The following is a 27,356-nucleotide window of genomic DNA, read 5'->3' as shown; positions in this document are numbered from 1 at the left end:
GAAGAGAAGGCATCCCCCCCGCTCACGCGGCCCACGCCGCACGGCAGGCTTGCGCCCAGGCTTCTGCTCCATGCAGGAAAGAGATACTACTACAAAGGACCTTCCAGGTGTTTTTTCTAGGGATGAAAACTAAAGGAAAAGGAAAGTAAGAGGTGATCAGGCAGACCAGACAGCCCTGTCAGCTCCTAAGAGGGAGATGCTAATTTACCTCTGTACTGAGAAGTAGTCCACTGAAAGGAATTACAGCCTCATTATATTATTTTTAATTAAAAAAAAAAATCATTTTTCCAGTCATCTCCACTTGCTTCTCAATTACTGATCTTCATACCTGATGCTTCATCCCTTGACATGGTCTCTCAGAGCTCTCTCCTTCCTCGCACCAATTTCTAACTTGCTCACCCATCACTCCTCAGTCCTTCATCTTAATGTAGGTCTCTTGCCTCATTTTGCTCAGAGAGTGCTAGCCCTTCATAACTGGAAAAAGATTTTACTCTGCGTTTATAAAACTTAAATTGAAATTGCTAAAAATATGGGTTAATTAAACCTGCTAGTTTTCCCCTACAAGCTATTCTCAAACGTGCTGTGAAATCACCTGTGAGGAGTGCATGACACACACTTTTCAGCTCTGCTCTTCAGACAGAATCCATCAGCCTGATACATCTCAACACTGGAAATTTTTTCTGCCTAGTGTATTTTTCTTTCCTCTGTTTCACCTTGTTATATTCAGCTCATCAAAAATCCTGCTTGGACTGTTAGGCCATTGCTAAAATCCCCACAGAGGAAATCCTAACAACTGCACAAATCTGTTGCAGAAAGGACACAGCGAAACTAACAACGATGATAACAGATAATTAGAAAAAAAAAAATAGTGAGTATTTTTGATCCGTATTTGAAAATAACTCCTATACATAATTCTCTACTGGAAAAAATAAACACAAAACAAAATGAAGAGTTTAAAACTTTTCCCTCCATCAATTCCAAGGGCAGCGCATCCAACATTTATTCAGTTATGTGCATTCAGATTAGTAGATCAGAAACTTCCACGCCAAAGTTCAAAAAAATTTGCAAAACACCTCATTGACCTATATTTATAAGACTTCTTTAAGAGATCCAGAGGACTGGAAGGCAGCTTTGAAAGGGTCAGTGGGATGATTCAGATAACTATACAGGGCTTAGCCGCATATAATTTCTATGAAAAACCTGGAAAAGATGAAACGGGACACTTACCAATAAATAAAAGGAATGCAAATTTAATTTATATCAGCCAACATGGCTTTAAGAGTCTGACAAAAATAACTGCTGATATAATAAGCTTGGATGAAACTTTTGACACCCCAATGATATTCTGATTATATGTTACCACTGTGCACAATTACCAGGGCACATTTCAACAGATCCAAACAATAAGATACATGATAATGAATTGCTAATGGAGAACAACAACTGGGGACATTTCCAAGACAATTATTTAATAACTCAGCTCTTAGTACAGTAATATTTATATTTTTCTCTTGATCAATGACCTAGAAAAATACAGACCATTGGCAATAAACGTGCAGGTGATGCAAAGACTGGTGGAATGACATACAAGGGCAGGCCATCGGCACAGTGAAACCTCAGGCATTTGTTAAGATGCAATCATTTGAACATGTTTCATCAGAGCTTGCTGCAAGATCAAGTGTCTGGGAAACGCAAGTGTAGGTCATACAATACATGACTGTTCCCTGAGAAGGAGTAAGATCGAAACAGGCCTATGAGTCCTGACACCAGCCACCTAAAGATGAGCTCCAAAACCAATGCTATGACCAGAAGAGCTAACATAATCAATGGATGCATCAACCCCTGAAAAGGGTAGCACTGTCTCTTCATCCACAAGGTTATTACGGAAAAATGAATCGAAATTCAGTCCACATTTCTAGAAAGAACATTAAAAACCAGAAAGAGTTGAAAAGAAACCCAGACAATGGTTCAGAAGCTGGTAAACCTGACTTATATTAAGAAAATAAAGAAACAGAAGCTATTCATGGTTTGCCAAGGAGAAAGTTAGGGTCACAATCACAATCAAATTTATATACTAGGAAAGAGTTCTAATGAAAAAGTTTGCACAGACTTGTGCAAGCATTACTGTTTTCACCACACGATGATAAACCTGGGTCATTCTGGTCTTAAAATTTATTGTTCCATCAGTAGCTTTTTGAGGAATTTTTCAAACTCACAATGAAAAAAAGAAAGCTCTCCTATGACTTTATCCTTGATTAGGCATATGGTCCCCAGAGCACTGACAGCATCCTCTCAACTGCAGAGGGCTCTGCAGGAGGGATGGCTAAGAGCTCTCTCAAAGAGATGGACATAGGAGCATCCCGGTGGCAGGCTCACAAAGCATCCAGCACAGTCCCTGTGAATACTAAATTTAAGTTAAATTTTTTTTGTTAACTTCTTTTAGTCTTTCCACAGGGTCAAGCTGCTGAATCAATGATAGCTTAAGGTGAGTCAGTTCTCATCCAGCTAGAAAAAGATGCAACTGAACCAGTTTCTTAAATTTGCAATGTACTCTATCAGACAACTTTGAAGACTGGAAAAGGTACAGCAGGATTCAGGAAAGGATTCTATACCAAAAATGTGTCATGAAAAGATGGGTCCTTCTTGTGACCTAACCGGATAAGAAAAATGGCTTGCTATGTGAAGAAGAGCACGAAACTGAGGCCTTCCCTGGGGTAACTGAACAAAACCAACTCGTGGCAGGCCCTTGGAGCTGTTCCAGTTGTTCCACCATATTTCACTGCATTTTTGTAGAGAATCATACCCTTCTTGTAGGAACTGCTGAACTGGTCAGACTGAGACTTCACGTAGCTTAATATTCTGTCTGACAACAGCGAGCAAAAAATGTTTGTAGAAGGCACATAAGAAGCAAGGGAACATAGAAAGTTATCCTTCTCTGACTATCCTCTTATCTCTTGGCCATTACCAGGTTACAGATTTCCTATTATCCTTATAAATAGAATAAGCTCAGCAAGAACATCTACATCCATTATACGTTCCAGGAAATTTGACACAATTAGAAGAAAAGAAATAAAGCTTTCCATCATACAAGAACTTATTTATGGCTTCCATACAAAACTTTTCAACATCTACTTATTTAGCACTTTCTAAAAATTTCTCTGAAAAGGGGTCAAGGAAAAAGGCTAGAAATGAAGAAAAAATGTATATCATAACCTCTATTTTTGCTTTTCATAAGTGTTTATCTGAGCCATTCTATTCCATTCTATAGTGCAGCTTCAAGAAAAAGTTACCTCAGAGCTTGGTAGTGGTTGGAAACACTATTCAACCACAAGAAATCATTACAAAAAAACTAGAAAACAAAGCAGACATCCTTACACCACTGTAGAACTCCTCCATCTCAAAAAGTATATAGTAGAGCCCCAAGATGTTCAGACAAGGGCACCAGGGATGGTCAGAGAGCTGAAATGGCATCACATTTCCCTCATAAAAGGAGAAGTTCAGCAGCTCAGACTCTTCATCTTGGAAGGAAAACAATGGAAATGAGAGATGATGGAAGGCACAGAGATGGGTGGACATGAATTAGCTGTTTATGTCTCTCTTCCAAGTGAAAGTGGCAGCTGATGGGATGAAAACAAAACAAAAGCAAAATAAAAATTGAGGAGGTGGATCTCAATGCAAGAGTAGTTGAGATGTGGACTCCTTGCTACAGGCACCTGTGGATACCAGAAGGTTACACAGGTTCAAGGGGAAACTGGACATACTTATGGAACAGAAATACATTGAGAACAAGCATGGAAAAGAAAATGAGACTTTGAAACATACATGTCCTGATCCTCACATGATGCTAGCCCAAAACCACCGCATTTCTCCTCATGTCCATAGGAGAGCAAGTGTGCACCGCTGAACAAGAATGGGCCCAAGCTCCAAGTCAGAGGCTTAACTTCTATGCTCTTCACGGATGTTTCAGCAAAGGTGAATATTAGGACCAAGCTATTGGATTTTAGCAGCAAGTGATATGAAGTCATAGTGCCCAAGGGAAGCAAAATGCATCTTTTAAACGGACCTTTCAAATCCTTATCTCTTTAAGGGGGAGAAAAGGAATAATCAGTAGAATTGGAAGATTTTACTTTTTTCATCTCGGGGGTAATTCCAGATGAGCTCCCACAGACAGCTCCTGAGAAACAGCTTCATAGTGCAGTGGTGATACCTGGGACAGCTTTCCAGTATGGAGAGCACTCAAAGGACAAGGAGAATGAAAGGTCTTAGGTTAGCTCCAGGACACCCTCATTACTGAGAAATAACTTACTCATAACTTGTTCTTTGGTTTGAGCTATAAAATGCCACAAAGCGGGGATTTCTCAGCAACAACTGACAATACAACACCCAAAGTCTCATATAATCTCCCTAACATTTCATAGTCTAAATTAATATCCTGGTGTCAGTGCACACAGAGAACGGAGTGAGTAAGGCTGGGTCACATGCATCACAGGACATGCACTACTGATCATCTCTCCACCAGGGAAGGATGACTGGACTGGTAATGATAAAGGGATATCTAATGAGGAGTGAGATGACTGGGTGATTTTCTGAACCTCACTAGGTCCAATCTTCGTCTTTGTATGTCCAAATACATTGAAAAAATCTACCCAAAGTAGCAGGAGAGAGGAAGGATCTGCCAGCAATGCTCGACCATTTAGAGCTAACGGTATCCAAGAACTGTAAGATCTTGAACAAACATGGGCCAAGATACTAACACAGCCCAGGAGCAAGAACCGTTGTGGGGCCACTGAGACTGCAGAACCAGAGCAAAGTGGATGTATTACTCTCCCAGCGCTGCCTGTCATCACATAAGGAAAATAAGTGTTGCAGTGGGGTACTACAGTTTGACAAACAAATGCTGGTGATTTCATGCAGAGTTGTAGATCATCATTCTCTGAGAAAAGCGGTATTCCACCTAATACAGGATAACTATTTTGGGCCTCATTATGACTGATAATGAATTAATTCCTTTGACTGGAAGTTGGTGGTTGCTTAGTGACCACGAAGCATGACCTGATTATATTTAGCATAAGAAAAGGGAAGATAGCTTCAACCAGTCTTACGTACATGCAACACTTAAGATTAATTTCTCAGCATTGAACTGAAGTTACATTATTTCCTCCATATCTACTTTCACGTGGGGAGAGAGAAATATGAATGAAAATGAGGAGTTTAAATAACGCAACTATAGTTAGATGTCTATTTGGACAAAAGTGACAAAACGAAGACAGCAACTGGAATTGCAGAGTATATTTACTTTGTAATTATGGAAAATAATTGAAGTCAATATGAAGTTACAATAATCTGAAAATTGATAAAGGGAGATAAAAACATGAAAGTAAAAAAGGCTAGCAGAATAGGAGAAACTTGAAAAAAACCATTTGGTTGCTTTGGAGATACAGAAATATATTCTAAAAGAAGCAGGAAGGGGCACTTGCATCACATCATGATGACAAAGTATAAACAGCTACTAATTGGCTGAAACAAACACTTTAAAACTTGCAGGCTAAGAAAACTCCCAAAAAACGATGGATCAGGAAAAATAAAAAGAAACTGACATGGGATTAAAAAAATGATGTACAGTTAATAATACATTATACTGTACAATATTTTTATGCGTATCCATTTTTATGGAAGATAGGTTATGTGGCACACACTTGAGTTTATTAACAGGAGTTACACATTTGAGTGACAACGCAGATGTGGATTTAAGACTTCAATCCTAAGGGGACAACCAAAAAGACAAGCCATGAGACAAGCACCGGCCCTCCAGAGAGGCACCGAGGTTCAGACGCAATCCTGCTTGCATTGTTTCCCACTGACCAGCTCTAGGTGTTCCTATTAAACATGCAGCCTTTCTGCATTGCCATCCCCAGGTGCTGTGGTGGGAACTAGACACATGGCTCAGGATCACTTGGGAGGTGAGCTGCCACATTCACAGCTACTGCAGTAATTAATTCAAGGTTGCTAGTGGAGGCAGCCTAAGCATTTCTCAAAATCATTACCAGTAATAGTGCTTAACCAAGAACTCCCAAATCTGCCTGGAGCAGGTAGAGGCAAGGCTCTCCGGCTTTACCCGAGGAAACCCTCTGCTAAGGAAGAGGGTTAGGGCTGCCCTTGCCACTCCGAAGACATGGTTCCTGTGCGGGCAACAGCAGAGACTGCATTGACCAAGAGGTACCACAAAACACTGCTTGAAGCACATAGAGGGTCTGTCGTGACACTAACAAGTCCTTGCGATCCAAGCTCTCAGGTTCAACTAAGAGCAGCAAACCCTGTTCTTTCTCTGTGTGTCGTTCTTTGTCTACACACCCGTAATACATGAGAATTGGAAAAAAACAGAAACAATGGAACAGCCCAACTTCCACAGTATCCACAAAGCATTTTCTGTTTGTAAAAGCATGTCCTCCCTCCCTGGGTTTGAAGCCTTCCAAGTCCGACTTTCTTTGAGCTCAGTGCTGGTGGCTGTGATAAAATAAGCAGCTCTCTCACTGCCTGCGCTGACTGAAGGGACTGAAACCCGAACACAGGAAACCTCAGCTAAGCCTGCACGACAAGGTCCTGCAGCCCAGTGGGGATCTGTAAAGACCAACAGCTGGCACTGACTGAGCCCAGCATTCACACCGTGCACTTTTGGGGCATTTTACTTCAAACTACATCCACCCTAGATCCATGGGCTGAATGCCTGTTATCATATGGAGCACATCAGGTGTGTTTTTGCACCACATCTTCTGGGTTATTTTCTCCTGAAAGAAATTAAGTTCACATCTTGCAGCCTTGCTGTGCAGCATGAGACAAAACACAGCAAGTGGGGACAAGCAGCTCCCGTTCATAAGTGCACTCTTGATCCAAACTGAAACACTGATGTATGCCCTAAAAGCCAAAGAGTACAGCTACATGCTATGGGGTGTCAGTGGAAGCTATTGCTAATCGTCTTCACAGAATCACAGAACTGTTGAGGTTGGAAGGGACCTCTGGAGATCATCTAGTCCAACCTCCCTGCTCAAGCAGGGTCCTCTAGAGCATATTGCCCAGGATCACATCCAGATGGCTTTTGAATATCTCCAGCGAAGGAGACTCCACCACCTCTCTGGGCAACCTGTTCCAATGCTCTGACACCCTCACAATCAAGAAGTTTTTTCTCAGGTTCAGGTGGAACTTCCTGTGGTTCAGTTTCTGCCCGTTGCCTCTTGTCCTGTTGCTGGGCACCACGGAGAAGAGGCTGGCCTCATCCTCTTGACACTCCCCCTTCAAATACTTGTACATGTTGATGAGATCCCCTCTCAATCTTCTCTTCTCCAGGCTGAACAGGCCCAGCTCTTGCAGTCTTTCTTCGGAGGAGAGGTGCTCCAGTCCCCTCATCATCTTGGTAGCCCTCCGCTGGACTCTGTCCAGGAGTGCCATGTCTGTCTTGTACTGGGGAGCCCAGAACTGGACACAGTACTCCAGGTGAGGCCTCACCAAAGGTTCCCTTCCACAACCTCAAGAAAGCAAGTCTTCTCAGTATTTCTCATGGCTGGGGCCACTAATGCTTGTCTCACAGCCAGATAAGTGCAGCTTAACACTGGAAACTTGGAGAAGATTTCTCCAAGAACTACCATGGGCAATGTTGCATTATGCCACCCTTTTCTACCAGATTCTCAGTTTCAGTATTTCTTCCACTGTTTTGATAGTACTACCAAAGAAAAGGAAAAAACAACCGGGTTCTGCCACCTTCTTCACACCGAATAATGCCAATCTGCTTTCTTCGAGTCAGTCATTTGTACTACTCAGTTCTTAATAAACTTCAAAAAATAATTTCTCTTTCCTTGGAAAGTTCATTTGCTAGTTCCATTGACCCCAGGTGGATACCATCTGGACCTGCTGGTTTGTGTATGATTGGTTTTGCAACTGTTATCTGACCTATTTTATATAAACAGATATATCTAAACATGAACAATTTATTCTGACCTGACATGTTTTCATGCCCTTTCTCCTTACGCTTTTTCAATAAAAAAATTAAGCCTTTCAATCACAGATACAGATTCAATCATAGAATAATTTAGGTTGAAAGGGACCTTTGGAGGTCATCTAGTCCAAACCCCCTCTCAAAGCCAAGCCAATCTCTTTCACCTTGAATTAATGGGTTGGCTTTCTTGCAAGCACTGTTCATTAATGTAGTTATAAGGAATTTTTAGGCTTTTCCTGTGCCCTGAATTTTATATCTTCTCAAAAAATTTTCAGCAGCTGTTTATAATGATCAGTGATAGCTAGCTAAGAAAAAAAGTGATACAAGGATATCTTAAGTCCAGCTTTCTAGATTCATGGCCACTTCCAATAACCAAGCCCGTTACTTGCTGGCTGTTTCAAACTCCGGAAGTCTTTTTTCACTTGCTGTCCTGATAACTCCTGTGCCTTCTGTGGCAGTGCATATAGAGAACTAACTCTTCAACAGGGTAAATCACTTTGGCACTTACATTGCTCTAGAGAGCTCCAAACCAGTTAACTTCTCAGAAGAATTCAAGAAGGCGCAAGAGGTGGTATGACTTTACGCCTGACCCGAAGCTCAGTTTTGCATGGCATATAACACACAGCATGATAACATCTATAGTACAGAGGGACAGGATAGATGTTTCAAGGAAAGAGACTGAGCAGAGAATACAAAAATATCCCTCTGTAAGAAAGCAAGTACAACTAGAACAGATGCCACTCCACTTCTACTCATAGGAACATTAGTGTGGGGCAGCTCCATAACCATTAGCACAGCTAAAACAGAGGACATATCCCCTTCTGGCACCAAGCCCAATTAACAGCCTTAGCAGGAGAGGATCTCTAGTAAGAAATGGTATCAAGGATGCAAAGGAAGAGAAATAGACAGGGAATTTTAAAGAAGAGCTTTCCAGACTTATTCCAGGCTAATGGTTTGGCTAATTCTTTAGCATGGCCACCTCAGCTGTCATAAGCAAACACTGCACTGGAAAAACAAACTCGACACCGATGGCTTCAGGAGGAAAGCAGATCTGTACTGCCACTCCCAACATCCAAAACTAGCTGCAAGCTGCAGCTTCTCCTGATCACGATAGGCAGCACCAGGACACCACCAGTTAACATATTTATGTTCAAATTGCCCTAGACTCTAAAGTAAGATTAAAAAGGGGAAAAATGGAGGGAGAAAGAAAGGTAAAACTCACCAACATCGGACTCTTTGTGGGTTTTGATGATTTCAGCCAATTCAAAATTTCCTGCAATGATGGCCACCTGAAAAGAGAGGAAAGGAAGACAGTTGAGTGGTTCTGAACAGCACTAATCCTGCGCCTGCTTGCACAGATTATGCCATATGGACCAATAACAGCTGCTTTCCATGGGGGATGAAGAGCCAACAATTGTTCTGCCTCAGCTAACCCAGTCAGTAACCCCAAGGTGGAAGTATGCTGTCAGCACTGCAGGAAGAATGTATGTCAATGACTTGTGCAATGGGAGGGTGGTGAATAGCTCAGAGATAACCATTCCCATCCTCTTAAGAGTTTGATGATATTCCTAATACCAGCTAGGAATTAATTTCAGGTCTTCTAGGTACTGACAAGATGTTCTCAAGCCTGAAGTTTTGCAGTGAATCATAGCTGACGAAAGAAGGCAACTTACCAGCAACCGAGCTCTCTGCATGTCTTACCTGAATGGATCCACGGGATTAACTCATACACGCTCCAAGCTGTGCAGGCTGAGGAACCACTTCCATTCAGAAAGCTGCTGCAGCAGCTTGCCCCAGAAAAGTCACAGCATTTTAAATCAACGTTAGATATTGCTTTTCCCACCACCCATCCTGTAGTTTCTCTCCACATGAAGAATCTTAAAAAAAAAAATCTCAAAGGAACAAGGAAAGAGGGGAAGCAGAATGTGAAATCTGCCAAGGAAACACACAGAGAAAACTGTTGTGTCTGATTCCAGGAATTGCTTCTGCAGATGCTCACATCCTGGGAAATGGCAAAATGCTATCAGTCTTCAAGAAGGTCGGTTAACATACAAGTAAGAGGAGAGAGACTGAAGTACTACTCTCCTGAAGCAAGCGTTCAGTGGATAGATTAATGACAGTACTTGAACTCTTCGTTGATTTTTCACGTATTTGGAAAAAAAAAGCAGCATAGCATCATAGCTAGTAAGGCAGAACAATCCAATTTTTTCAGAAGAAAGTCCAAAAATATTCTTTTAAAATGCCAAAGAACCACAGCAAGATGGATAGAGTACATGAAATCCATCATTAGTCCTCAGGAAATTAAACTGAGAGAACTATGCAGGACTGAACTGGTTGAGTCTGCACCTGCCCCTCCAAAACACAGCCATCTCTGCATTTACCCTACCATTCCCAGCAAACCCAGTCCATCCCAATCATTGTTTCCCTCCTTAGGGCCATGCCTTCACTCAGTAGCACCGACAAGTAGTTTGGGAATGAAAAGCAGCTGGATCAGGTTGATTCCAGGTAAAAACAAAGTGTTGTTGGTTAGAGACTGAAAATGTTTTTAAGAAGAGGCTGAGATACTGCTGCTGATTTTGCAAGGACACTGCGCGTGCCGTGACATGGCCATGATGCAGAATCGCTGTCTGGGAGCACTGGACAGCCTGGACGGGAATTCTTCCCACCCTCCCTGTGCCCAGCACTGCTATGTGACCACCTCACATCTTTATCTGGCCTTTCCCAGATGTTTTATAGAAATACTACACTAGGAACAAATTCCCTCCCTCAGTCCTTACACATCCTGCTTTCCCTTTGCATGTCCAACACCCCAGCTCAGATCATTAGAAGCCCTCAGCTAAAGTACAAGCACCTTAATTAACCCAAGAGTAGTGCAGCTGGTCCATAACCGCCTGCCTCAGACCCGCTCCCATCTCCGACTCTACACACTCTCCGGCGGCAGATGTATGTCCCTTTTGTACATCTCCAAAATAACTCTCAGAGCTTTCCCGAAAGCCAAACACAAGTCACTAGAAGGGAGTTGAGATGCAGAGGGCATTTCTTTTTTGAAGATAAATCCAGTGTGTGTCACTGGTTATATCCAAATAAACTCCTTTGTTAACAACAAACGATGGCCACATTTGTTCATCCTAGGACTGTCACCCTCCCCCTCCTTTTTTTTTTTTTTTTTTTAATTTAAACTTCAGGGTTTGGGCACTAATTGAACAACAGGAAATGCCACTTGAAGCCAAAAAGCACTTCTTGACTGTGAGGGTGACAGAGCACTGGAGCAGGTTGCCCAGAGAGGTAGTGGACTCTCCATCCTTGGAGATGTTCAAAATATGACTGGTCTCAGTCCTGGCCAGTCTGCTTTAGGTGACCCTGCTTGAGCAGGGGGGTTGGCTAGCTGATCCCCAGAGGTCCCTGCCAATCTCAACCGTTCTATGATTCTGTGATACTTGAGACAAACATATTCGATCAGGTAGTCAGTGGAAAACAAACTCTTCCAGACACTGACCAAGTCAACAGCAACACTGGCAACTCCAGCTGTCTGTTAAAACATTTTCCTGCCCTCCTACAAGAGCAGCTTTTAGAAATACGAGTTTCATTTGCATTTTACCACTAACTTGTGATGAAAGGATATATTTAACTTAGTGACTCAGTACACCACACACACCTCTCTACTACGATCCTTTATCAGCAGAAATAGTCTTACTATCCTCAGCTCAACAACGTTTATATGACTTTTTTCCTCTTCTGTGGCCTAGAAACCATGTTCTAACTCCTCAGTCAAAATTGGAAGAGATCAGCTCTGGAAGAAAGCAAATCTTCCTTTTCGCATTCTGAAAATTAGGCCACAGGAGCAGAGAAAAAAAATCAAGTAATAATCACTATTCTCCCCCAAGCTTGCCTCAAATTGCAATCGCTCATTCTCTCGTTCTCTCTATATCATATATATATATATATATATATATACACATATATATATATATATATATATATACACACACACACACACACACACACTCATGTAAGGTCTACTCTTCCAAAGGTCACATTCTTTAAACGGGCTAGGAGGAAAATGTCTATACAGAAGGACAAATGAATTGCATTTTGGGAAAGTTTGACGGCAAAAATACCCAAACTGACAAAAGACTGGGAAGGAGTTTTTAGAAAAAGCATCTGAACTTCAGCCTTCCTCAAATGTACAATTTAACATATGGCCTACAGTCTGCGTGAAAAGCCAAATTCAACGTACAAATTATCAGTCTCATTAGATGTATGTATAGGGAATAATTCCTGAAATGTACAATTTTGTGGTGGATTTATTTGCCGCAACATAAGCGGTTAATGCCATCACACATACGCTGGGGTGTCCCGCCTAGCCCCCAGCTGCCGCTGCAGGAGGGGGAGATCTCCCGCAGGTCTCCGTTGCGTCTGCCAGCCCCAGAGGAACGTCTCGGGCACCAAGACAGCCGACACCAGACCCCCGCGTTCAGGCAACAGAAGCGCTCCCTTTCATAGCCGTGACAGTGTTATGACTTCCAGGAAAGGCGAGAAGAAACATGCTGAATAAGAAGTCTGCTAAGAATATAATCTCATGTAAATCCCTAGGAAGGGAGAAGAGCCCTGCTGGTTATATTTTTCAATCCAACTAGGAAAAAGCAAAGGAGATGAAAGGATTTCACTTATTGCATTGTACTCCACACCTCAGCTGGGGCTTCACCGCACACTGACTTCCCCTCCTGTGAAACCACTTGAGACGTTTCTGCGCCCGTCTGCTCATTCCTGCCCCAGCGCCAGTTTGCTCGATGCAATTGCACTGATGAAATGGTTTGAGAGACTGCACAACAGACCGCATCAGTGAACTGTTCCAAGTGAAAAAGTAATTCCTTCTGGGGGACAGGAAAACATGAAAAAGGAGTTTCATAGATGGAAACTGCTGAAAATAGATTTTTATTTGTTCATTTACATTTCAAAGCTAAAATTTATAGTGCTTGTAAAACAAAGTGGGAGGAATTGGTGATTACACCAGAAAAAATGTTCTGACTTCCCCATAGAAGATACACGATTTTATTTCAAACAAAAAGCGAGATGTCCTACATAGGAATGCCCTCTTAACATCATAGCCAAACTACTTATCCTATTGATACTCTGGAAATAATAGATACTATGCAAAGGGCATTTCTCACCATGTTTTGCCCTTATGCTACACATGTAGAAGAATTTGTCCTCCTGCATGCCACAAAATGAGCAATGAAAATCCATATTCAGATTGCACAAGACACAGCCATATTATGGCCACAGCACGTGATTATTTTCTTAAATGCTTTTACACCTTGACTCATTCCATAGCATGCTATCAAAGTGACTATGCTTTTTACTCTAACAGCAGTTTGTTTATTTTTACCTTTTTAGATAAATTCAGTGTTTTCTAAAAGAGAAAATAAAGAAGGAGGGGCATCTGAACAGGCTGTGCTGTATGTAGTATCAGTGTACTCATAAGGACTCAGAAGTTAAGAGCAGAAAATAGAAAGCTCATTCAAGTATTCTTGGGAAGAGTCACAGCTGTGAGATCTAAGCCAGACTCTGTGGATAACAGTACTGTGAAAACATCTCTGCACATTCGTCTATCTGCAGCAGGGCAGGTCTGCTGCACTGCTACTGCCTCTACACACTACAGTCCTCTAGCACATATCTGCACGTGCCCCACGATCGCTCTTACATGTGCCCTGCTGCTGCTCCACAACGCAGACAGGACACCCACTCTTCTGTTCCCCATTGCCCAGTTCAGGGGATACATCCACTCCTGATCCAAGAGCAAATGGATGCCTTGCGTGGCAGCAGCAAGAGGAACCGCAAGTCATGACTGTGACCAAAGCTAAGTTGTCCACAGGAGAGGTCAGAGGGATGAAACTGCTGCTTCTTCTGTGCACTAGGCACTTGCCTTCTCCAGCCAGAGGAGGACAAGGAAGAAACCTGTGTCCCCATGCCCTCTGTTCTGTAATATCCTCTACAGAGTGGCTTGTCTACAGAGAAAACTCAAAGGTGGTCAGGTAGGATATGCACACATCACAGCAGTTTCACGTATACCCACTATTCTGCATAAAACCAAGGGAAGATTCCCCAGCCTCTACAACCCTCTTCACGACAGGTTCGGTGTCATGGAACTAGGGTAATAAATGAGGATTTACCATGAACACCGTACCAGTATGCCAAGGTGTAACAGTACGGAGGGTCCATCTGCAAACTACTGACGCACTTCATGTCAGTGGGAATGGTCACATCTCAGCTATCTACAAACCCACCTCTTGCATCACACTGAGGGTGTCCAGTGCTACCAAAGAAAAACCAATGAAACTCATGTCTGCAGTGTCCAGGGCTTCAGCACAGCTGGCACCTCCATCCCCAGAGCCAGGCCACTGTACCAGGCCAAGAGCAAGGACTGCTGCCTCCTTGCTCCCCTTAGCACAGGTTTCTATCAGAGGTATGCAGTCACCTTTCTACCAACAAACATAAACCAAAGACACACAGACACTGGTAACACAACATTAAACTATGGCACTTAACTGGGTTTTTATTCTGGGCCTGCCTTTATAATAACAGTTAATTATTCTTGTTCTGTTTTGTCACTATACATTCATACTGTAGGCCCTGTTACCTCCTTGCACTGAATCATGAAACAGGAAGGAGCGCCAAGATGGATCTCAGATGGATGTATTGAGCTTTGGGAACTACCCAAAGCTACCGTGTCTTTCAGCTCCAAGAGGTACCCCAGACAGGAGGGCGAAAGTGCTTGGCAAAGGAAGAGAGCAAGCATACGTTATATGAAGAATGGATCCAGTGAGAGTAGGAGCACCAAGCAGGAGCCTCCCTGCTATTAGCAGGCAGGAAAAAAGCCCTGGAGATCAAACTCCACCGAGACAGCTGCAATCGCAGCCTGCGTCCTTCTCACGCTGCAGAACCTGCAGACACAGCTGTGCAAACACACATAGCAGGCATGTGCAGGCAGGGAGCGCGTCTGGGAGAGACCCTCAGCTTCCACTCTCAAACGAGCACCGATCTGTGGAAGGGATAATGAATCTGCCTGTAGCTACCTCCATTCAACAGATGCCACGTGAGTCCCCACCAGCACACATGCTCAGACTGCCTCGCAAGTCATGACAGGATGCAACTCCAGCTCTGAGTTTCACAATTTTTCAGGTGAGAAAGAACCACAACACAAAGGGATACCAGGTCAATTTTGATGAAATTTCCTAAGGATCAGAGGAGAGCTTTCCTATAGAAACCTGATGCCCATCTAGCTAGCAGTGCTGTTGAAAGACAGGTCATCACTGTACTCACTGAGCTGCCCGTTAAAGGGTATGAGGTTACCCAGTCCCACCTGAAGGTGGCTGCCACCATGGCCAGGATCTCAGCAGTCCTGAGGAGGGCTCAGAGAGGAAGACCTCCAGGGGTAACAGTCCTGGCCAACCTGCAGTGCAGGTATTTTGCATGGGAAACGTGAAGAATAACGATCCTGAACATTAAAAAAGGTGATGCAGCTTTCCTTGTGCAATGACAGTACAATAGTGCATAGAATCCCCTTGAATTGCCACACACAAATATGGACCTTCCTAGGTCCAGAGTGGATTTCCACCCTTATTGGCCCTTCAGTCCCTAAAAATATCCTTGGTAAAGCGCTGTTCCCCTGTACCAAGGAAGGGACTGATCCTGTGGCATTTGAAGCTAACAGACACGCTGCCACTTTTGGTAGTATAGTCTTCTCAAAGAGAATACTGTCTTCTCAAAGGGAAGGGGAGTGGGGACCTTGGAGATATAGAGGAGTACCAAAACATATCAACTAGCCATGGGTCACAGAGTCCACGTGGTATGTGCCTGAGGTGAGGGAAGCTCCCAGTTGACAAAGAAGTTGGCTAGGAAGCGGGAAGGAAAAGAGGGAGGTGCAGACAAAGTTCCATGGTAGGAGTTTAGGTTTCTTGATGATTCTTTCAAAAAGAAATTGCCCGGATGAAGCACAGAAGAATACTGAGTAGATGCCAGACTGCTCTGAAAATGCTGGTATTTTCGCATAATTTTGTACCTCAGTTATTCTCAAAGCTCTGAGAAGCATCCGGTAAACATACTACACTGTGTTATCAGTCATTTCTGTATTACTTTCCCCAAGACTTTGCCAGCTATGGAGGTTTTCTACTGTTGATGGTGTTCTACCTCTCCATTATCCTAGACAACAGAGATTCTTTTTATCACTACAATTTATTTATTCAGGTAGCGCCACTGTATGTCTGGATTTTTTTCCAAAGTTGTCTACCTTTACTTGGTCAAGCAAACTTCAAGCATTTTCTATATTTGTTCTAGATTTCCAGAAATCTGGCAATCCTACTAGGTCATTCCTACTGCTTACATATGGTAGCTCCATCTGGGCTGCCATATGAGCAGAAATTCTAGATACATTCACAGCGATGTGTACTGTGATTATATTGCACAGATGCAGCTAGTCTGATACTTTCAGGAAGTGTCTTTGGGGTCAGTCATTGCATGACTACACTGTAGACCCAACATTTCCTAGAAGCAATAGACAGACCTCCTGTGCATGAGCAACACAGTTGATCTGGAACAAATGCAGGTATAAAGGACATTTGAGATGCAAACCAACCATGCTATACGTATGCAGTAGAACCAACACCTCTTGGAAACACCCCGCTCACTGTCCATCGCCTATACAGGAAATGAGTATTTACTTTTTTCTATGGACCACACACAGAGCCCTTGATTTAGGGGAGGAACTCTAGCCAGGCAGCTAGATCAACATTCTGCCCCCAGGCCTACAAGAAGTATCTGCTAATGAGCTGCATCAGACAACAGGTGCAGATAAACACATACAAGAAACAGAACAATCTCCTGAAGTTACAACCATTTAGCTCCAGGCCAAGAGAGACGAATTTTATCAGTATTTTCAGATGAGGCTTATGGAGCTGTTGGGAAAAAAGGATGATTCTCCTAATGAGAGGCATAAAAACTGTCCTCAAGGGAGGCAGATAATGCTGTGATCCCCTCCCGCAAGGGGGAGCAGAGTGTCCTTAACTCTGCTCCTGTGAAGCTAACAAAGCATAAGAAGACATTGTGGAGCCATCACGCTCAGGAGGCTTTCAAGCTGCGGGAGAAGGAGAAACTTGAGCTGCAGACCCTGAGGAGCAAATCTCATCTCTTTCAGGACTGTCATTTCCAGCCAGACTGATGACCATCAGCACAGGCTGCAAGGGGAGCAGTAGTGAGTTGACCAGGGAGTACTGGTGTGAGCACCAACAGTAGTGGTGTTGGGGTGTTGTTCATGGGGTGTTGTTACCTCCCCTGCACCCTGCTATCAAAGACTCCTGCAGGCCACGTCACCAGGGTGTCGGGCAGCCATGAGGGCCTATGAGCAGGATATCCTGGAGGTCACAAGTCCCGTGAATTTGCCATGCTGTAGAAAGGCTCTGGAAGTGAGCTTTGGCTTCTTGTAGAGACCAAAGGTGGGTTGGGTGCACTTCCTGAAGGTCCAGAGAAATATTCTGCAAGGCAACAAGAACAGATTTGGCCAGAGCCATGATGGCAACTGCACAGAAACCTCCCAGGGCCATGAAGCACACTTTAGGTGCTGGTTACTGGTCACAGAGAGCTCAGCACACGGCCCATAGATGACCAGTTCCTGCGGAAAGAGCATACCAGACATTGGAGAGAGGGGAGACAGAGCAGTGAAGATATTTCTTGGGTCTCCTTGTTCAGAAGGAGCCATGACAAATAGTGCAATCCAGAGCAGGCAGCACAGGATAAAGAGGTCAGGCAGATTGTCTTGGGTAAGAGTTGGTGAAAGTTTGGCCTCTGGTCCAGGCAGCACTGAAGGATGCTCCAGAGGGCCTGGAGAGCATGTAGATCTGCGCCCAGAGTGGTCCTCATCGCCAGAACCAGAGGCAGGACTGTCAGACCTCCTGAGAGCTGCCAGACTCTTGGCCTGAAGGAGAGGGAAATGCTGAACTTCCCACACAAAGCAGACGCTTTTGTGTAACATCTGTAACCGAAGGGTGGCTGCTGCCGGTCAGGGAAGATTTCAAGTCAGCAACATCACCTGGATAATTGAAGCTGAGATGGCATCTGACTCAGAATTAGATCAGTCTCACATCGTAGAGTGGAGGAGGAGTGGGAGGGAGCCAGGAGGCCAGAAACCTGATCAATTTTTTACAAGACAAGCTTCAAATGAAAAGGGAGAGAAGGCAAATCAAATAAAATGAGGATAAGAAGAAAGTCTTGAGAGAGCAGGTAAATTAAAAAAAAAAAGTTCATCAGACAATGAAAACTGCTCCTTGGCAAGCAGACTGCTGCATGTCTCGAGCAGGGCAGAGGCACGCACCTCTCCAGGTGCCCGCGCGGGCAGCCTGCGGGAGAGGGGGACGTGCAAAGGCCGGAAGTCTGGGGGACGCACACATGCACGCGCTCTGCGAGCGTGCCCACGCTCGGCCTCTCAGAAAAAACAGCTTACAGCCTATTACATGATGACAGAAAATCATTCAGGGCCAGACACAGTCTTCTCATGCTCTACAATCTTGTAACTCTAGCACCGGGAAGCCCAGAGTTCAACTATATAGTGATTGATAAGAGCAACTAAATAAACCAGTGATCTACCAGGAGAAAATCCATTTTAAATCTAGCACAAAGAAGAAAAAAACATAGGTCAAGCATTGGTCCATCATTAGATGCAGATGACACAACTGTAAACACCACCACAGAAAAGGCAGGAAAGCAGGTAGCTAATAGAAACAAGGGAATGTATTCTTCCCAAATGCTGACAGGTATGGAATGGAAATTTACCTGCTATAATGAAGGAAGATGAGAGACAGCATTTGCTAAATGTAATTAATGTTCAGATTAAAAAGGCCTGATAATTTACAAAGAATCTTCAAATACACTAGTGGAGGAACTTTCCACGCAATTAAAATAGGAGGTCTTAGGAAAATTAGAGAAATTCCAGGGAACTGGAGGATCACTAGTGCTTTTCAGCATTTAGTATTACGGAAAGCACTGACCTCCAAAACTACAGACCAAGTTATGTGGCATCAGTCCCAGGGCACTGAGTTAAAATGAACCTGTCCCTCTGTCGCCAGCTGCCTTGCTGCCGTCCGCCCCCGTGGACGGCCCATCTGCAGACCCTCTCGCCGTGCCCTGGGGCTGCAGGTCACTAGCCCTCGCGCAGTTCAGTGAAGACACTGAACCCCTTCAACCGCAGCCTCTCCAAGCATGTTCTTCTGGCACCTGCGTGGCTGGTGAGCCACGGTGACGAGGGCAGCCCGGCGCTGCTCTGTGCGCAACACGGTCTGAAGAGGCTGCTCACACCACAGCAATTTTCTGCGAGTATCAAGTTCACCCGAGCATGCTAAACAATCCACAATTTTAAAATAAAGTTTTATTCTAACCATAGAAAGGCTAAATTATAGATTACAGAGTAGAAATACTACTAGGAAAAAAATATATGCCTTCTCTCTTTTCATGCATTTCATTCTGTTCCTGCCTTACTGGTTTCCCTCCCTAATGTCCTTCCCGGTTCTCCTTCTACTAAGAAGCTGGAAGTTATCTTCATATTTTCAGCTGTGGTGATTCACACCTTTTCTCTTCTCTTTTGCTTTGCAATTGCATTTTTTGCCCATACCTGCATTTATATTCCTACCACATTCACAACTTGCTGCACCTTTTTCTAGTTAGCTTCTTTGCTGTTTGAAACATTTTCAAAATTGCCACAATAGTATATAAATAATATTGCACAGGAAGTATTAACTACACTCACAATACCTAGTTTGTTTTTTAACATCTTCAAAGAGACCACATACAGTACATTAATAATACTGATGCAGATTTAGCATTTAGAACGCTTTTCTAAATTATCTTCTCCTGCAGACCTTATGCCAGTTTTACATTCCAGAATCTAATTATATTTTATTCTTGTTTTGCTGATAATTTCCCTAGTTTTAGGAAAATAAATCTTGTTAAAAAAAAAAAAAAAGACGACGACAACGACGACAAAGTTTGACTGACAAGTTTATGAGTCTGGCTGACAGAAACTACTATGTCTGCAATCAGCAAGACGAAACTCAGTAAGGACGAGTACAAAGTGTTACACTTAGAATGGAGAAATCAAACGCACAAACACAAAATGGAGAACAACTTGCTAGGCACCATAAAGTAGAAAGCAATGTATGGTAACAGTGGAACACAAACTAAATACAAACCAACAAAATTGTATGATGTTGCAGAAAGCCAAATTTTAATTCCAGGATGTATTAACAAGATATTGAGGCCCCATCCGGAATGATATGTTCAGGTTTCGGGCACAGTTCTTTAAGGATGTAAACAAATACAAAGCAACAAGGTGAAAAAGAGACTCTGAAAACATGACGACTAAGGAAAGACTGAAAGAACCGGACTTGTTCAGCCTAAATGACAGAACACTAAGAGAAGATACGGTAACAGTCTTCCAAATCTTAAAAGAGCGCTACAAAAAAGATGGTGATCAATTATTCTACTACTACACTTCTGGACAAAAACATATGCTTACTTTGACAAAAAACAAGTTAAAAAACTAAGAATAAATTTCTGATTTTCTAAGCAGAGAGGAGCGCTAAGACAAGCTACTTTAACCGGCTGTAGAGTCTCCTTAGCTGATAGTTTTGCAGCACATTTGACAAACACCTGCAGGGCAGATTGCTTACATGGACTACCTGGAAAAAGTTGTATCCTGACCTCCATTCAAGCTATTCCTGCCCAGGACTGTGTGATACAATTCATTTATCTTTTTCCACGACAGCATATTCAGACTGGGACCAGGATATGTTGATTACATAAATGTTGTGTGTTATGCATAATTTAACTAGCTCAAGATGTATTTGTTAACATAGAGATATCATCAAGCAGGACATTACCAAGTGGCATCGCTCAGGTTCTTGGTCCAAATCTACTCTATGCTTGTAACGACCCCCTAGCCAGAGGTATCAACTCTCAGAGGGTAAAACTGATGACAGCACAAAGTCTGGCGGGACAACAAATAAGTTCTCGTTAGATCAGAATCTGAGCTTCATGTTTGTCGTAGTGCAGCCAGGCTATGAAAAAGGGCCACAGTACATAGCTACAAGAGGTAAAACTGTTCTCAGAAAGCAGGAACATAAAGGTAAGGAGAAAAAAAAAAAAGGGACAGTAGCATGAACTCTCAGGGTAAGACTGTACCTATAAAGACCAACTGAAAGTATCAATTAGAAATAACATCAAGTCAGTGAAAAGCTCTGTATGTCACAGTAGCAGGACCTATATATAGTATACTGGGGTCATTCCTAGTGACCCTGTTTCAAGAAGGATATAGCAATAGCGAGGAAAATTCAAATGATGGACATAAAAGTGATCTATTAGATATAAAAGCCTTAAACTGTGAGTGTTAAAGGCGCTCAGACTATTCTATTCATCAACGGAGAAAACTGATGGATGTCCAGATCACTATGCATCGGTGCTAATACATAGGGAAGAAACCCGATTGCAAGGCTTTCCAATTACTGCAACACACATAAGATCTAATAGCAGGAAGATTAAATTAGGCAGAATAACACCGAAATAAAACAGAACTTCCTAGCTTACCAGGAGAGGTAGACCCAACCCCACTTTTAATCTGCATCCTGCAGACTGCATGCATGTGAGAGGAGCATGAACTGAGCAGTCACAGTAGTAATTTTGGACCTTTGCAACTGTGAAGCCATATGTCCCGCTCTTCTCTGCATCTCTTCTGGGCCAAGGAGAACAGATTGCCTGCCCTGCCCTTTGCTATTTTCAGCCCTGAGTTAAGACAGAGACCACACTCCAGAGAGGTAATGGTATTTTCAGATGAGGGGAGGAGTTTGCTTTACCCTATAATTCCCGATAGGTTTAAAGACGCACCATGACTGAAAAAATGAAGAGAAGTTGTCCATACGCAAGCAAAGCTTGTTACGCCTCTGGCGCATCAAAAAAACCCAGAGATCTGCAAAGGCAACACCTCCTCCGTGACTGGAGAAGCAAAACGAGATGGTGGGAACAGATGCTGAGCACCTCAAAAGGTGTCAAGCCCCACTTATGCCATGCTCAAGACCAATAGGTGCCAGTCTCATGTGGAAACTGCTGACACTCAAAAAGGAGCAATTAGACATTGCAATCAGTAGTTTATTTGCATTGCGAGCTACTCTTAAAATCTGGTTTATAAGCAAGTTTTTAATTAAATTCAAGTATAAGAACAGTTAGAATAGGCTCGGTTATGTTATCTGATCATTAAGGATAACAGAGTTTAAGCACAGATAATAAGCTTTTTTCACAGGTCCAACATTTCATCAATTTCATGTTAATGTTTAATGAACATACTTTTAAAAACTGAAGAAATCCTGTTTTTTCACTAGATAGCAAATGCAGCAAGTTTGAGGAAGTGGTGTTGCATTTTTGGTACCTAACAGGTCGAGTAACCATTCCAAGTGCCCACTGGAGCTCCACATCTCCATAAATTAATTTAATGTCTACAATAGTAGAGTTAGAGATCAAAATCAGCGGGCTCTGAATACACTTACAAAAACCCACTACCCCTTGAAATCCAAATGTTTAACAAGAGAGAACAAGGTAGGAGGAGTACAAGGTTACCGTTGCGGTGGCGACAAGAAAAATAGGGACCTTATTAATAAAACAATGTGGTGGACATTCTCACATCAGCTAAAATTTTTGGCATAAGTTAGGATTAAGTCTTTAAAGCACATCAAACAGCAGATGCTGTTTCTGTTTTACACATGTTGAGGAACAATGGCAGTTAGCTAGCAAGAGTTTACAGTTAAGCTAACTAAATTGTAAAGTAACTACTAGCTTTATCTTTCCCTTCAATGTATGCTTAACACTGAACACTTACAATCTACGTAAGTAGAATTAAATGTATTATGTTCTATGACATCATAAGATATGATGTCATTAACAAGCAAGAAATCCAAACACTGTAAGCTAAAATTTAAGATAAATTAGAAAAATCACAGTTAACTGAAGACATTCTTTAACAAAACCCCTCTTTTTGAGCAAATTCTGTTGCCTGGGTAACATGACTGCAAATTGCAGAGTTCGGACCACGATGTCTATTTTAAAGCAACAAGATACAAATTTTTAAGGAAAACACATCTTACAATGTGCTTGCATTGTACTAAAAAGCTGAAACAAATGATATATTAAGATAACATCAAAGTGTAAATTGTTAAGGAGAACCATTCCAAGTGTTACCAGGTTATAAGGCCCAATTAGATGCAGGACAGATGCAAAAAAGATTGAGAAAGGTCAAGGTACAAAACAAGATACAACAGCAAGGTGTGCAAAGAATAGCTGGAAAATAGTAAAAGATTTTTATAATGCACAAGCTGTAAGAGCAGATCAACAGAAGAGTGCACCTGCAACTCAACAGGGGATGAAAGCTTTGGTATGAAGAAAGCCGAAGGGTTTTTGCTTCCGTTTTTACTCCAAAATTGGCTGTGATCATGCAGCAAATACCACCAAATCAGCAAATCAGTTGAGCCGGATAAAACTGGCACAGTATTTGGGGGAGTATTTGCCTTTGTGCCTGTTTCTGCAATCAGTATATGAATCACCTTTGCTTTTCTGCAAATCACCAGACATTTACAGACCATAAAGCTGAATCACACTGCCAAAAATCTGTTAGAAGAAATCACAGACATTAGTGGTTAAATCTGATAATCTTTGAAAGTTCTCAGAAAACTAGAAGAGACTGACTAGCTTTACAAAGGTGTGGGACAGGAAAGAGAAGAGCATAGCACTATAGACCAGGCAACTTAATTTTAACGTCCAGAAAAACGCTGGGTGAAGCAGGTAATTTGTAAGCAGAGATGGCAGACGACAGGAATTTATAAAGAGCAAGCCAAATGTAAGTGATCCAAGTTACTTCTATGACAAGGTAACAGGTCAGCCTTTGTGAAGAGTGAAAAAATAGAAGATAAATAGCTGTAGTCTGTAAAACTTTTGACAGTCTCACATGACACTCTCAAAAGCTACAGAAATTAAATCTAGATGCAATTACTACCAATTGGATACTGATCAGAAAGCTCACCCGTGACTCACTGTCAGACTAAAAAGGTATGCTAAATGGGTTTCACAGGACACTATCCCTATCTATTTCACAGGACAGGTTCAGCAGTATTCCATTTTTTCATTAGCAACCTGGATGCTGGAATACATGCTTATTAAATTCATAAATGAGATTACTTTTTTAGGGAGACGACAGAAGATGGAGTCAGATTCTTCTCCAAGGTGCACAGAGAAAGAGTAAGAAAATGGCCACAAGTTGCAACAGGGGAAACCTGGCTTGGGCAAAGACTCTTCGCCAGGAGAATAGGTAAGCACGGGAACAAGGCAGGTGGTAGCACTCCAGCCTCAGGGACTTCCCAGCCTTGCCCAGGTAAGGCCCTGCACACTGTCATACAGCTCTGGACTTGGCATCTCTCTGAGCAGGAGGGTTCGACTAGAGACATCCAGGGGTCCATTCAATCTGAATTATTCTATGAGTCTATGATACTAAGCACAAATACAAGCTGGAAGACAGCAGGCAACAGTTCAACTGAAAAAAGATCTGAGGCTTACAGGATCACAAGCTGAACATGAGTCAACAGAGTCATGCTGTGGTAGAAAAGGAAAAACGTATCAGGATTTACAATTAGCAGTCTCACTAATAAGATGTGATGTAATCCCTCTGCTCTGTACAGAACAGGTAGGGTTTCAGCTGAAAGCTACTTTTAGGAACTGAATTAAATAAATGATATGGGGAGAATCCAGAGTAAATCAACAGTAATGATCAGATCATGTTTTCAAGGTCTCAGTCAGAAAAACCTGAATGCTCTGGGGTATTCAGTCCAGAGACTAGAAGATTAGGTGTGGAAGGGGTGATGAGGCTGTAAAAAACAGAAAAAAGCAGCTGCAGTGAGGACAAAAATAATCTGTTCTCAATAACCATGGAAAAGTAATGGGCTTAAAACTCAAAAAGAAAGATTCAGGTTAGGTGTCAGAAAAAGCTTTCTAACAGTAAAGACAGTTAAGCACGAAAACAGACTACCTAGGGAGGCTGTAGCCATCCTCCAGCACAGAAGGGTCTCACAAACAGGTTAGGCAACATCAGTCATAAAACATTTACATAGAGCTAATCCAGCAGTCAAGGCTGGGGTGGGGGGGGAGGAGCGAGGCGGGGAGAACAGACAAAATGACCTCTCAGGTTCCTTTTCAGTCCTAATTTTCTATTGCCTTCTTTGACGAGATGACTGGCTCTGCGGACAAGGAGAGAACAGGGAATGTTGTTTACCCTGAATTTAGGAAAATGTTTGATGCGGTCTCCCATACAATCCTTACAGCAGACGGTTTGGATAGGCGGACAATAAGAAATGCGGAAAGTTGGCTGAATGGCCAGGCTCAAAGGGTAGTGATGACAGCTACAAAGTCCAACTAGTGGCTAGTTACTAGATAATTACTCAAGGATGGATACTGGAGCCCACACCACTTAATATTGTTATTAATAACCTAGATGGTGGGATGGAGTTCACTGTCAGCAAGTTTGCAGGTGATACCAAACTCAGGAGCAGTTAGTGTGCAGGAGGGCAGGGCTGCTATTCAGAGGGACCTCCATAAGCTGGAGAAATGGGCCAACAGGAAGCTCAAGGCTGTGGGTACTCACTTATTCATGGCTCTGAGCAACCTGTGCTAACAGGCCCCGCTCTCAGCAGGGATAGGACTAGAAGCCTCCAGGGGACCCTTCCCACCTATGTGATCCTGTGGTTCTATAATTTTATTAGTTTTCCATGTGAAACTGTCGTAGCTATGTTATCACTGAAGAGCTAGGAACGAAATCAAGCCATGGTATAGGCATCTATGTCTCACCCTACAGTACATCTGAGGGATGAATCACACCCTAAACCCTGCAGGATCTGTTGAGTAGCTCCCCACCAATGCCATAGGCAGCCTTGACAGTTGCTCATATCCAAGTGTTGCATTTCATCAGGGGAATCCCATGCCAGGTAGTTAAACACCACTCTGGTGGTACCTCACCCCTTCACAGGTGCATGAGTTGAGACCATCCACTCATTTCTTGCTGGACACATCCTGGAAGTCTGAGTCACCTCCTGACAAGCCCACATCACCATGGCCAGAAGGGGACACCTTAGCCTCCTCGCTAAGGGACAGCACGTGAGACAGTGCTGCCGATCCCCACGTTGCTCGCCCAATGATGCCTTGGGCTGTCATTGCGGGCCAACAGGATCCCCTGCTCAGCATCAGCCCGTCACAAAGCAACAAGTGCCAACGCTGAGCATCATCTTGGCTGTGCAGGCAGACCCGGGTCCAAGAGATAGTAGAAATACAACTTTTATGCATGCACTCATGCGATGATTTCCTTATGTCAAGCTAGGGATTTATCAGAAATGCTCATAGCTGAGTTAAAAGCAGTCTAAAACCTCTGAGATGTGCTTGAGTTTTATTACCAAGGTTAGTCTTACCTGTTGAGAAGTACTGATTTTAGTATAAGTGACTGAGAGCACTGAAGCCATAGAAACTCTCTACAACAAAACCTGTACTACTTGTAACAAGAAACTGTTTGCTAATAGCATGAATTATCCACACACAAAAAAAACCCGTTCAGAATAATTTTACCTGAAACATCACAAAAATGCAGTAATCAAAAGGATAACTTTTTGACAAAGAGAAGCTCCGATCGTAAAATTTCAGCAAAATGAGAAGAAATTTGAGTAACTACTTGCATGTTATTTTTATATTCAGCATATGATAATCCTGTTTATATATAAATGGAAAAGTTCAACCATGAGTGTCATGAGGACATAGAAGTTTGTACAAAATTAGCATGTACTGATCATTAAGAAACTTGTCTGAACTTTAAAACTTACTTTAGAACCGTTTGGGATGAGCCAACACAAGCAATTCCACAGCTCCATTGGCACACATGTTAGACAGGAGAGAAGTCAGGATTTATGTTTGAAGATTTTTAGGTCTAACTTCATACAAGAATCACCCACTCACATTCATACTGAGCTAAAGGGTTTCTTATGTAAGAAGATTGTGAAAGGATTTTCAGATGATATCACGTAATTATTCCCTCTTCCACTGTTGAGTCCACTTTTTGATAGGTCCTGTCAAAGGTGTGATAAAGTATCTTCCTTTACTGCTGGGAAAGGAGGACTGGAAGGAATATATGCAGAAAGAAAGATTACTTACCAGTGACCAGAGATTTCTAAGGCACATTTACCCATGTGAACACAGATGTGAACTACAAACATCCTCATATCGACAGTGGGATTCATTTCCCTTTGAACTA

At 42.7% G+C, this 27,356-nt stretch overlaps 1 protein-coding gene across 11 annotated transcripts in view; it reads right to left on the bottom strand.

Moving 5' to 3' along the window:
* SHANK3 (SH3 and multiple ankyrin repeat domains 3) overlaps positions 1-27,356 on the bottom strand; it is a 385,552-nt gene that overhangs the window by 269,408 nt on the left and 88,788 nt on the right. For all 11 annotated transcript variants that reach the window (XM_068937006.1, XM_068937137.1, XM_068937086.1 and 8 more), the window contains exon 9: positions 9,210-9,276. In XM_068937006.1, the coding sequence (XP_068793107.1) occupies positions 9,210-9,276 (67 nt within the window). The remainder of the gene's footprint in view (positions 1-9,209; positions 9,277-27,356) is intronic.

Source organism: Struthio camelus, chromosome 1, assembly GCF_040807025.1.
Source record: "Struthio camelus isolate bStrCam1 chromosome 1, bStrCam1.hap1, whole genome shotgun sequence".
Lineage (NCBI taxonomy): Eukaryota > Metazoa > Chordata > Aves > Struthioniformes > Struthionidae > Struthio > Struthio camelus.
The sequence above is the reverse complement of the archived record's forward strand: the minus strand, read 5'-3'. Positions and strand labels throughout refer to the sequence as shown.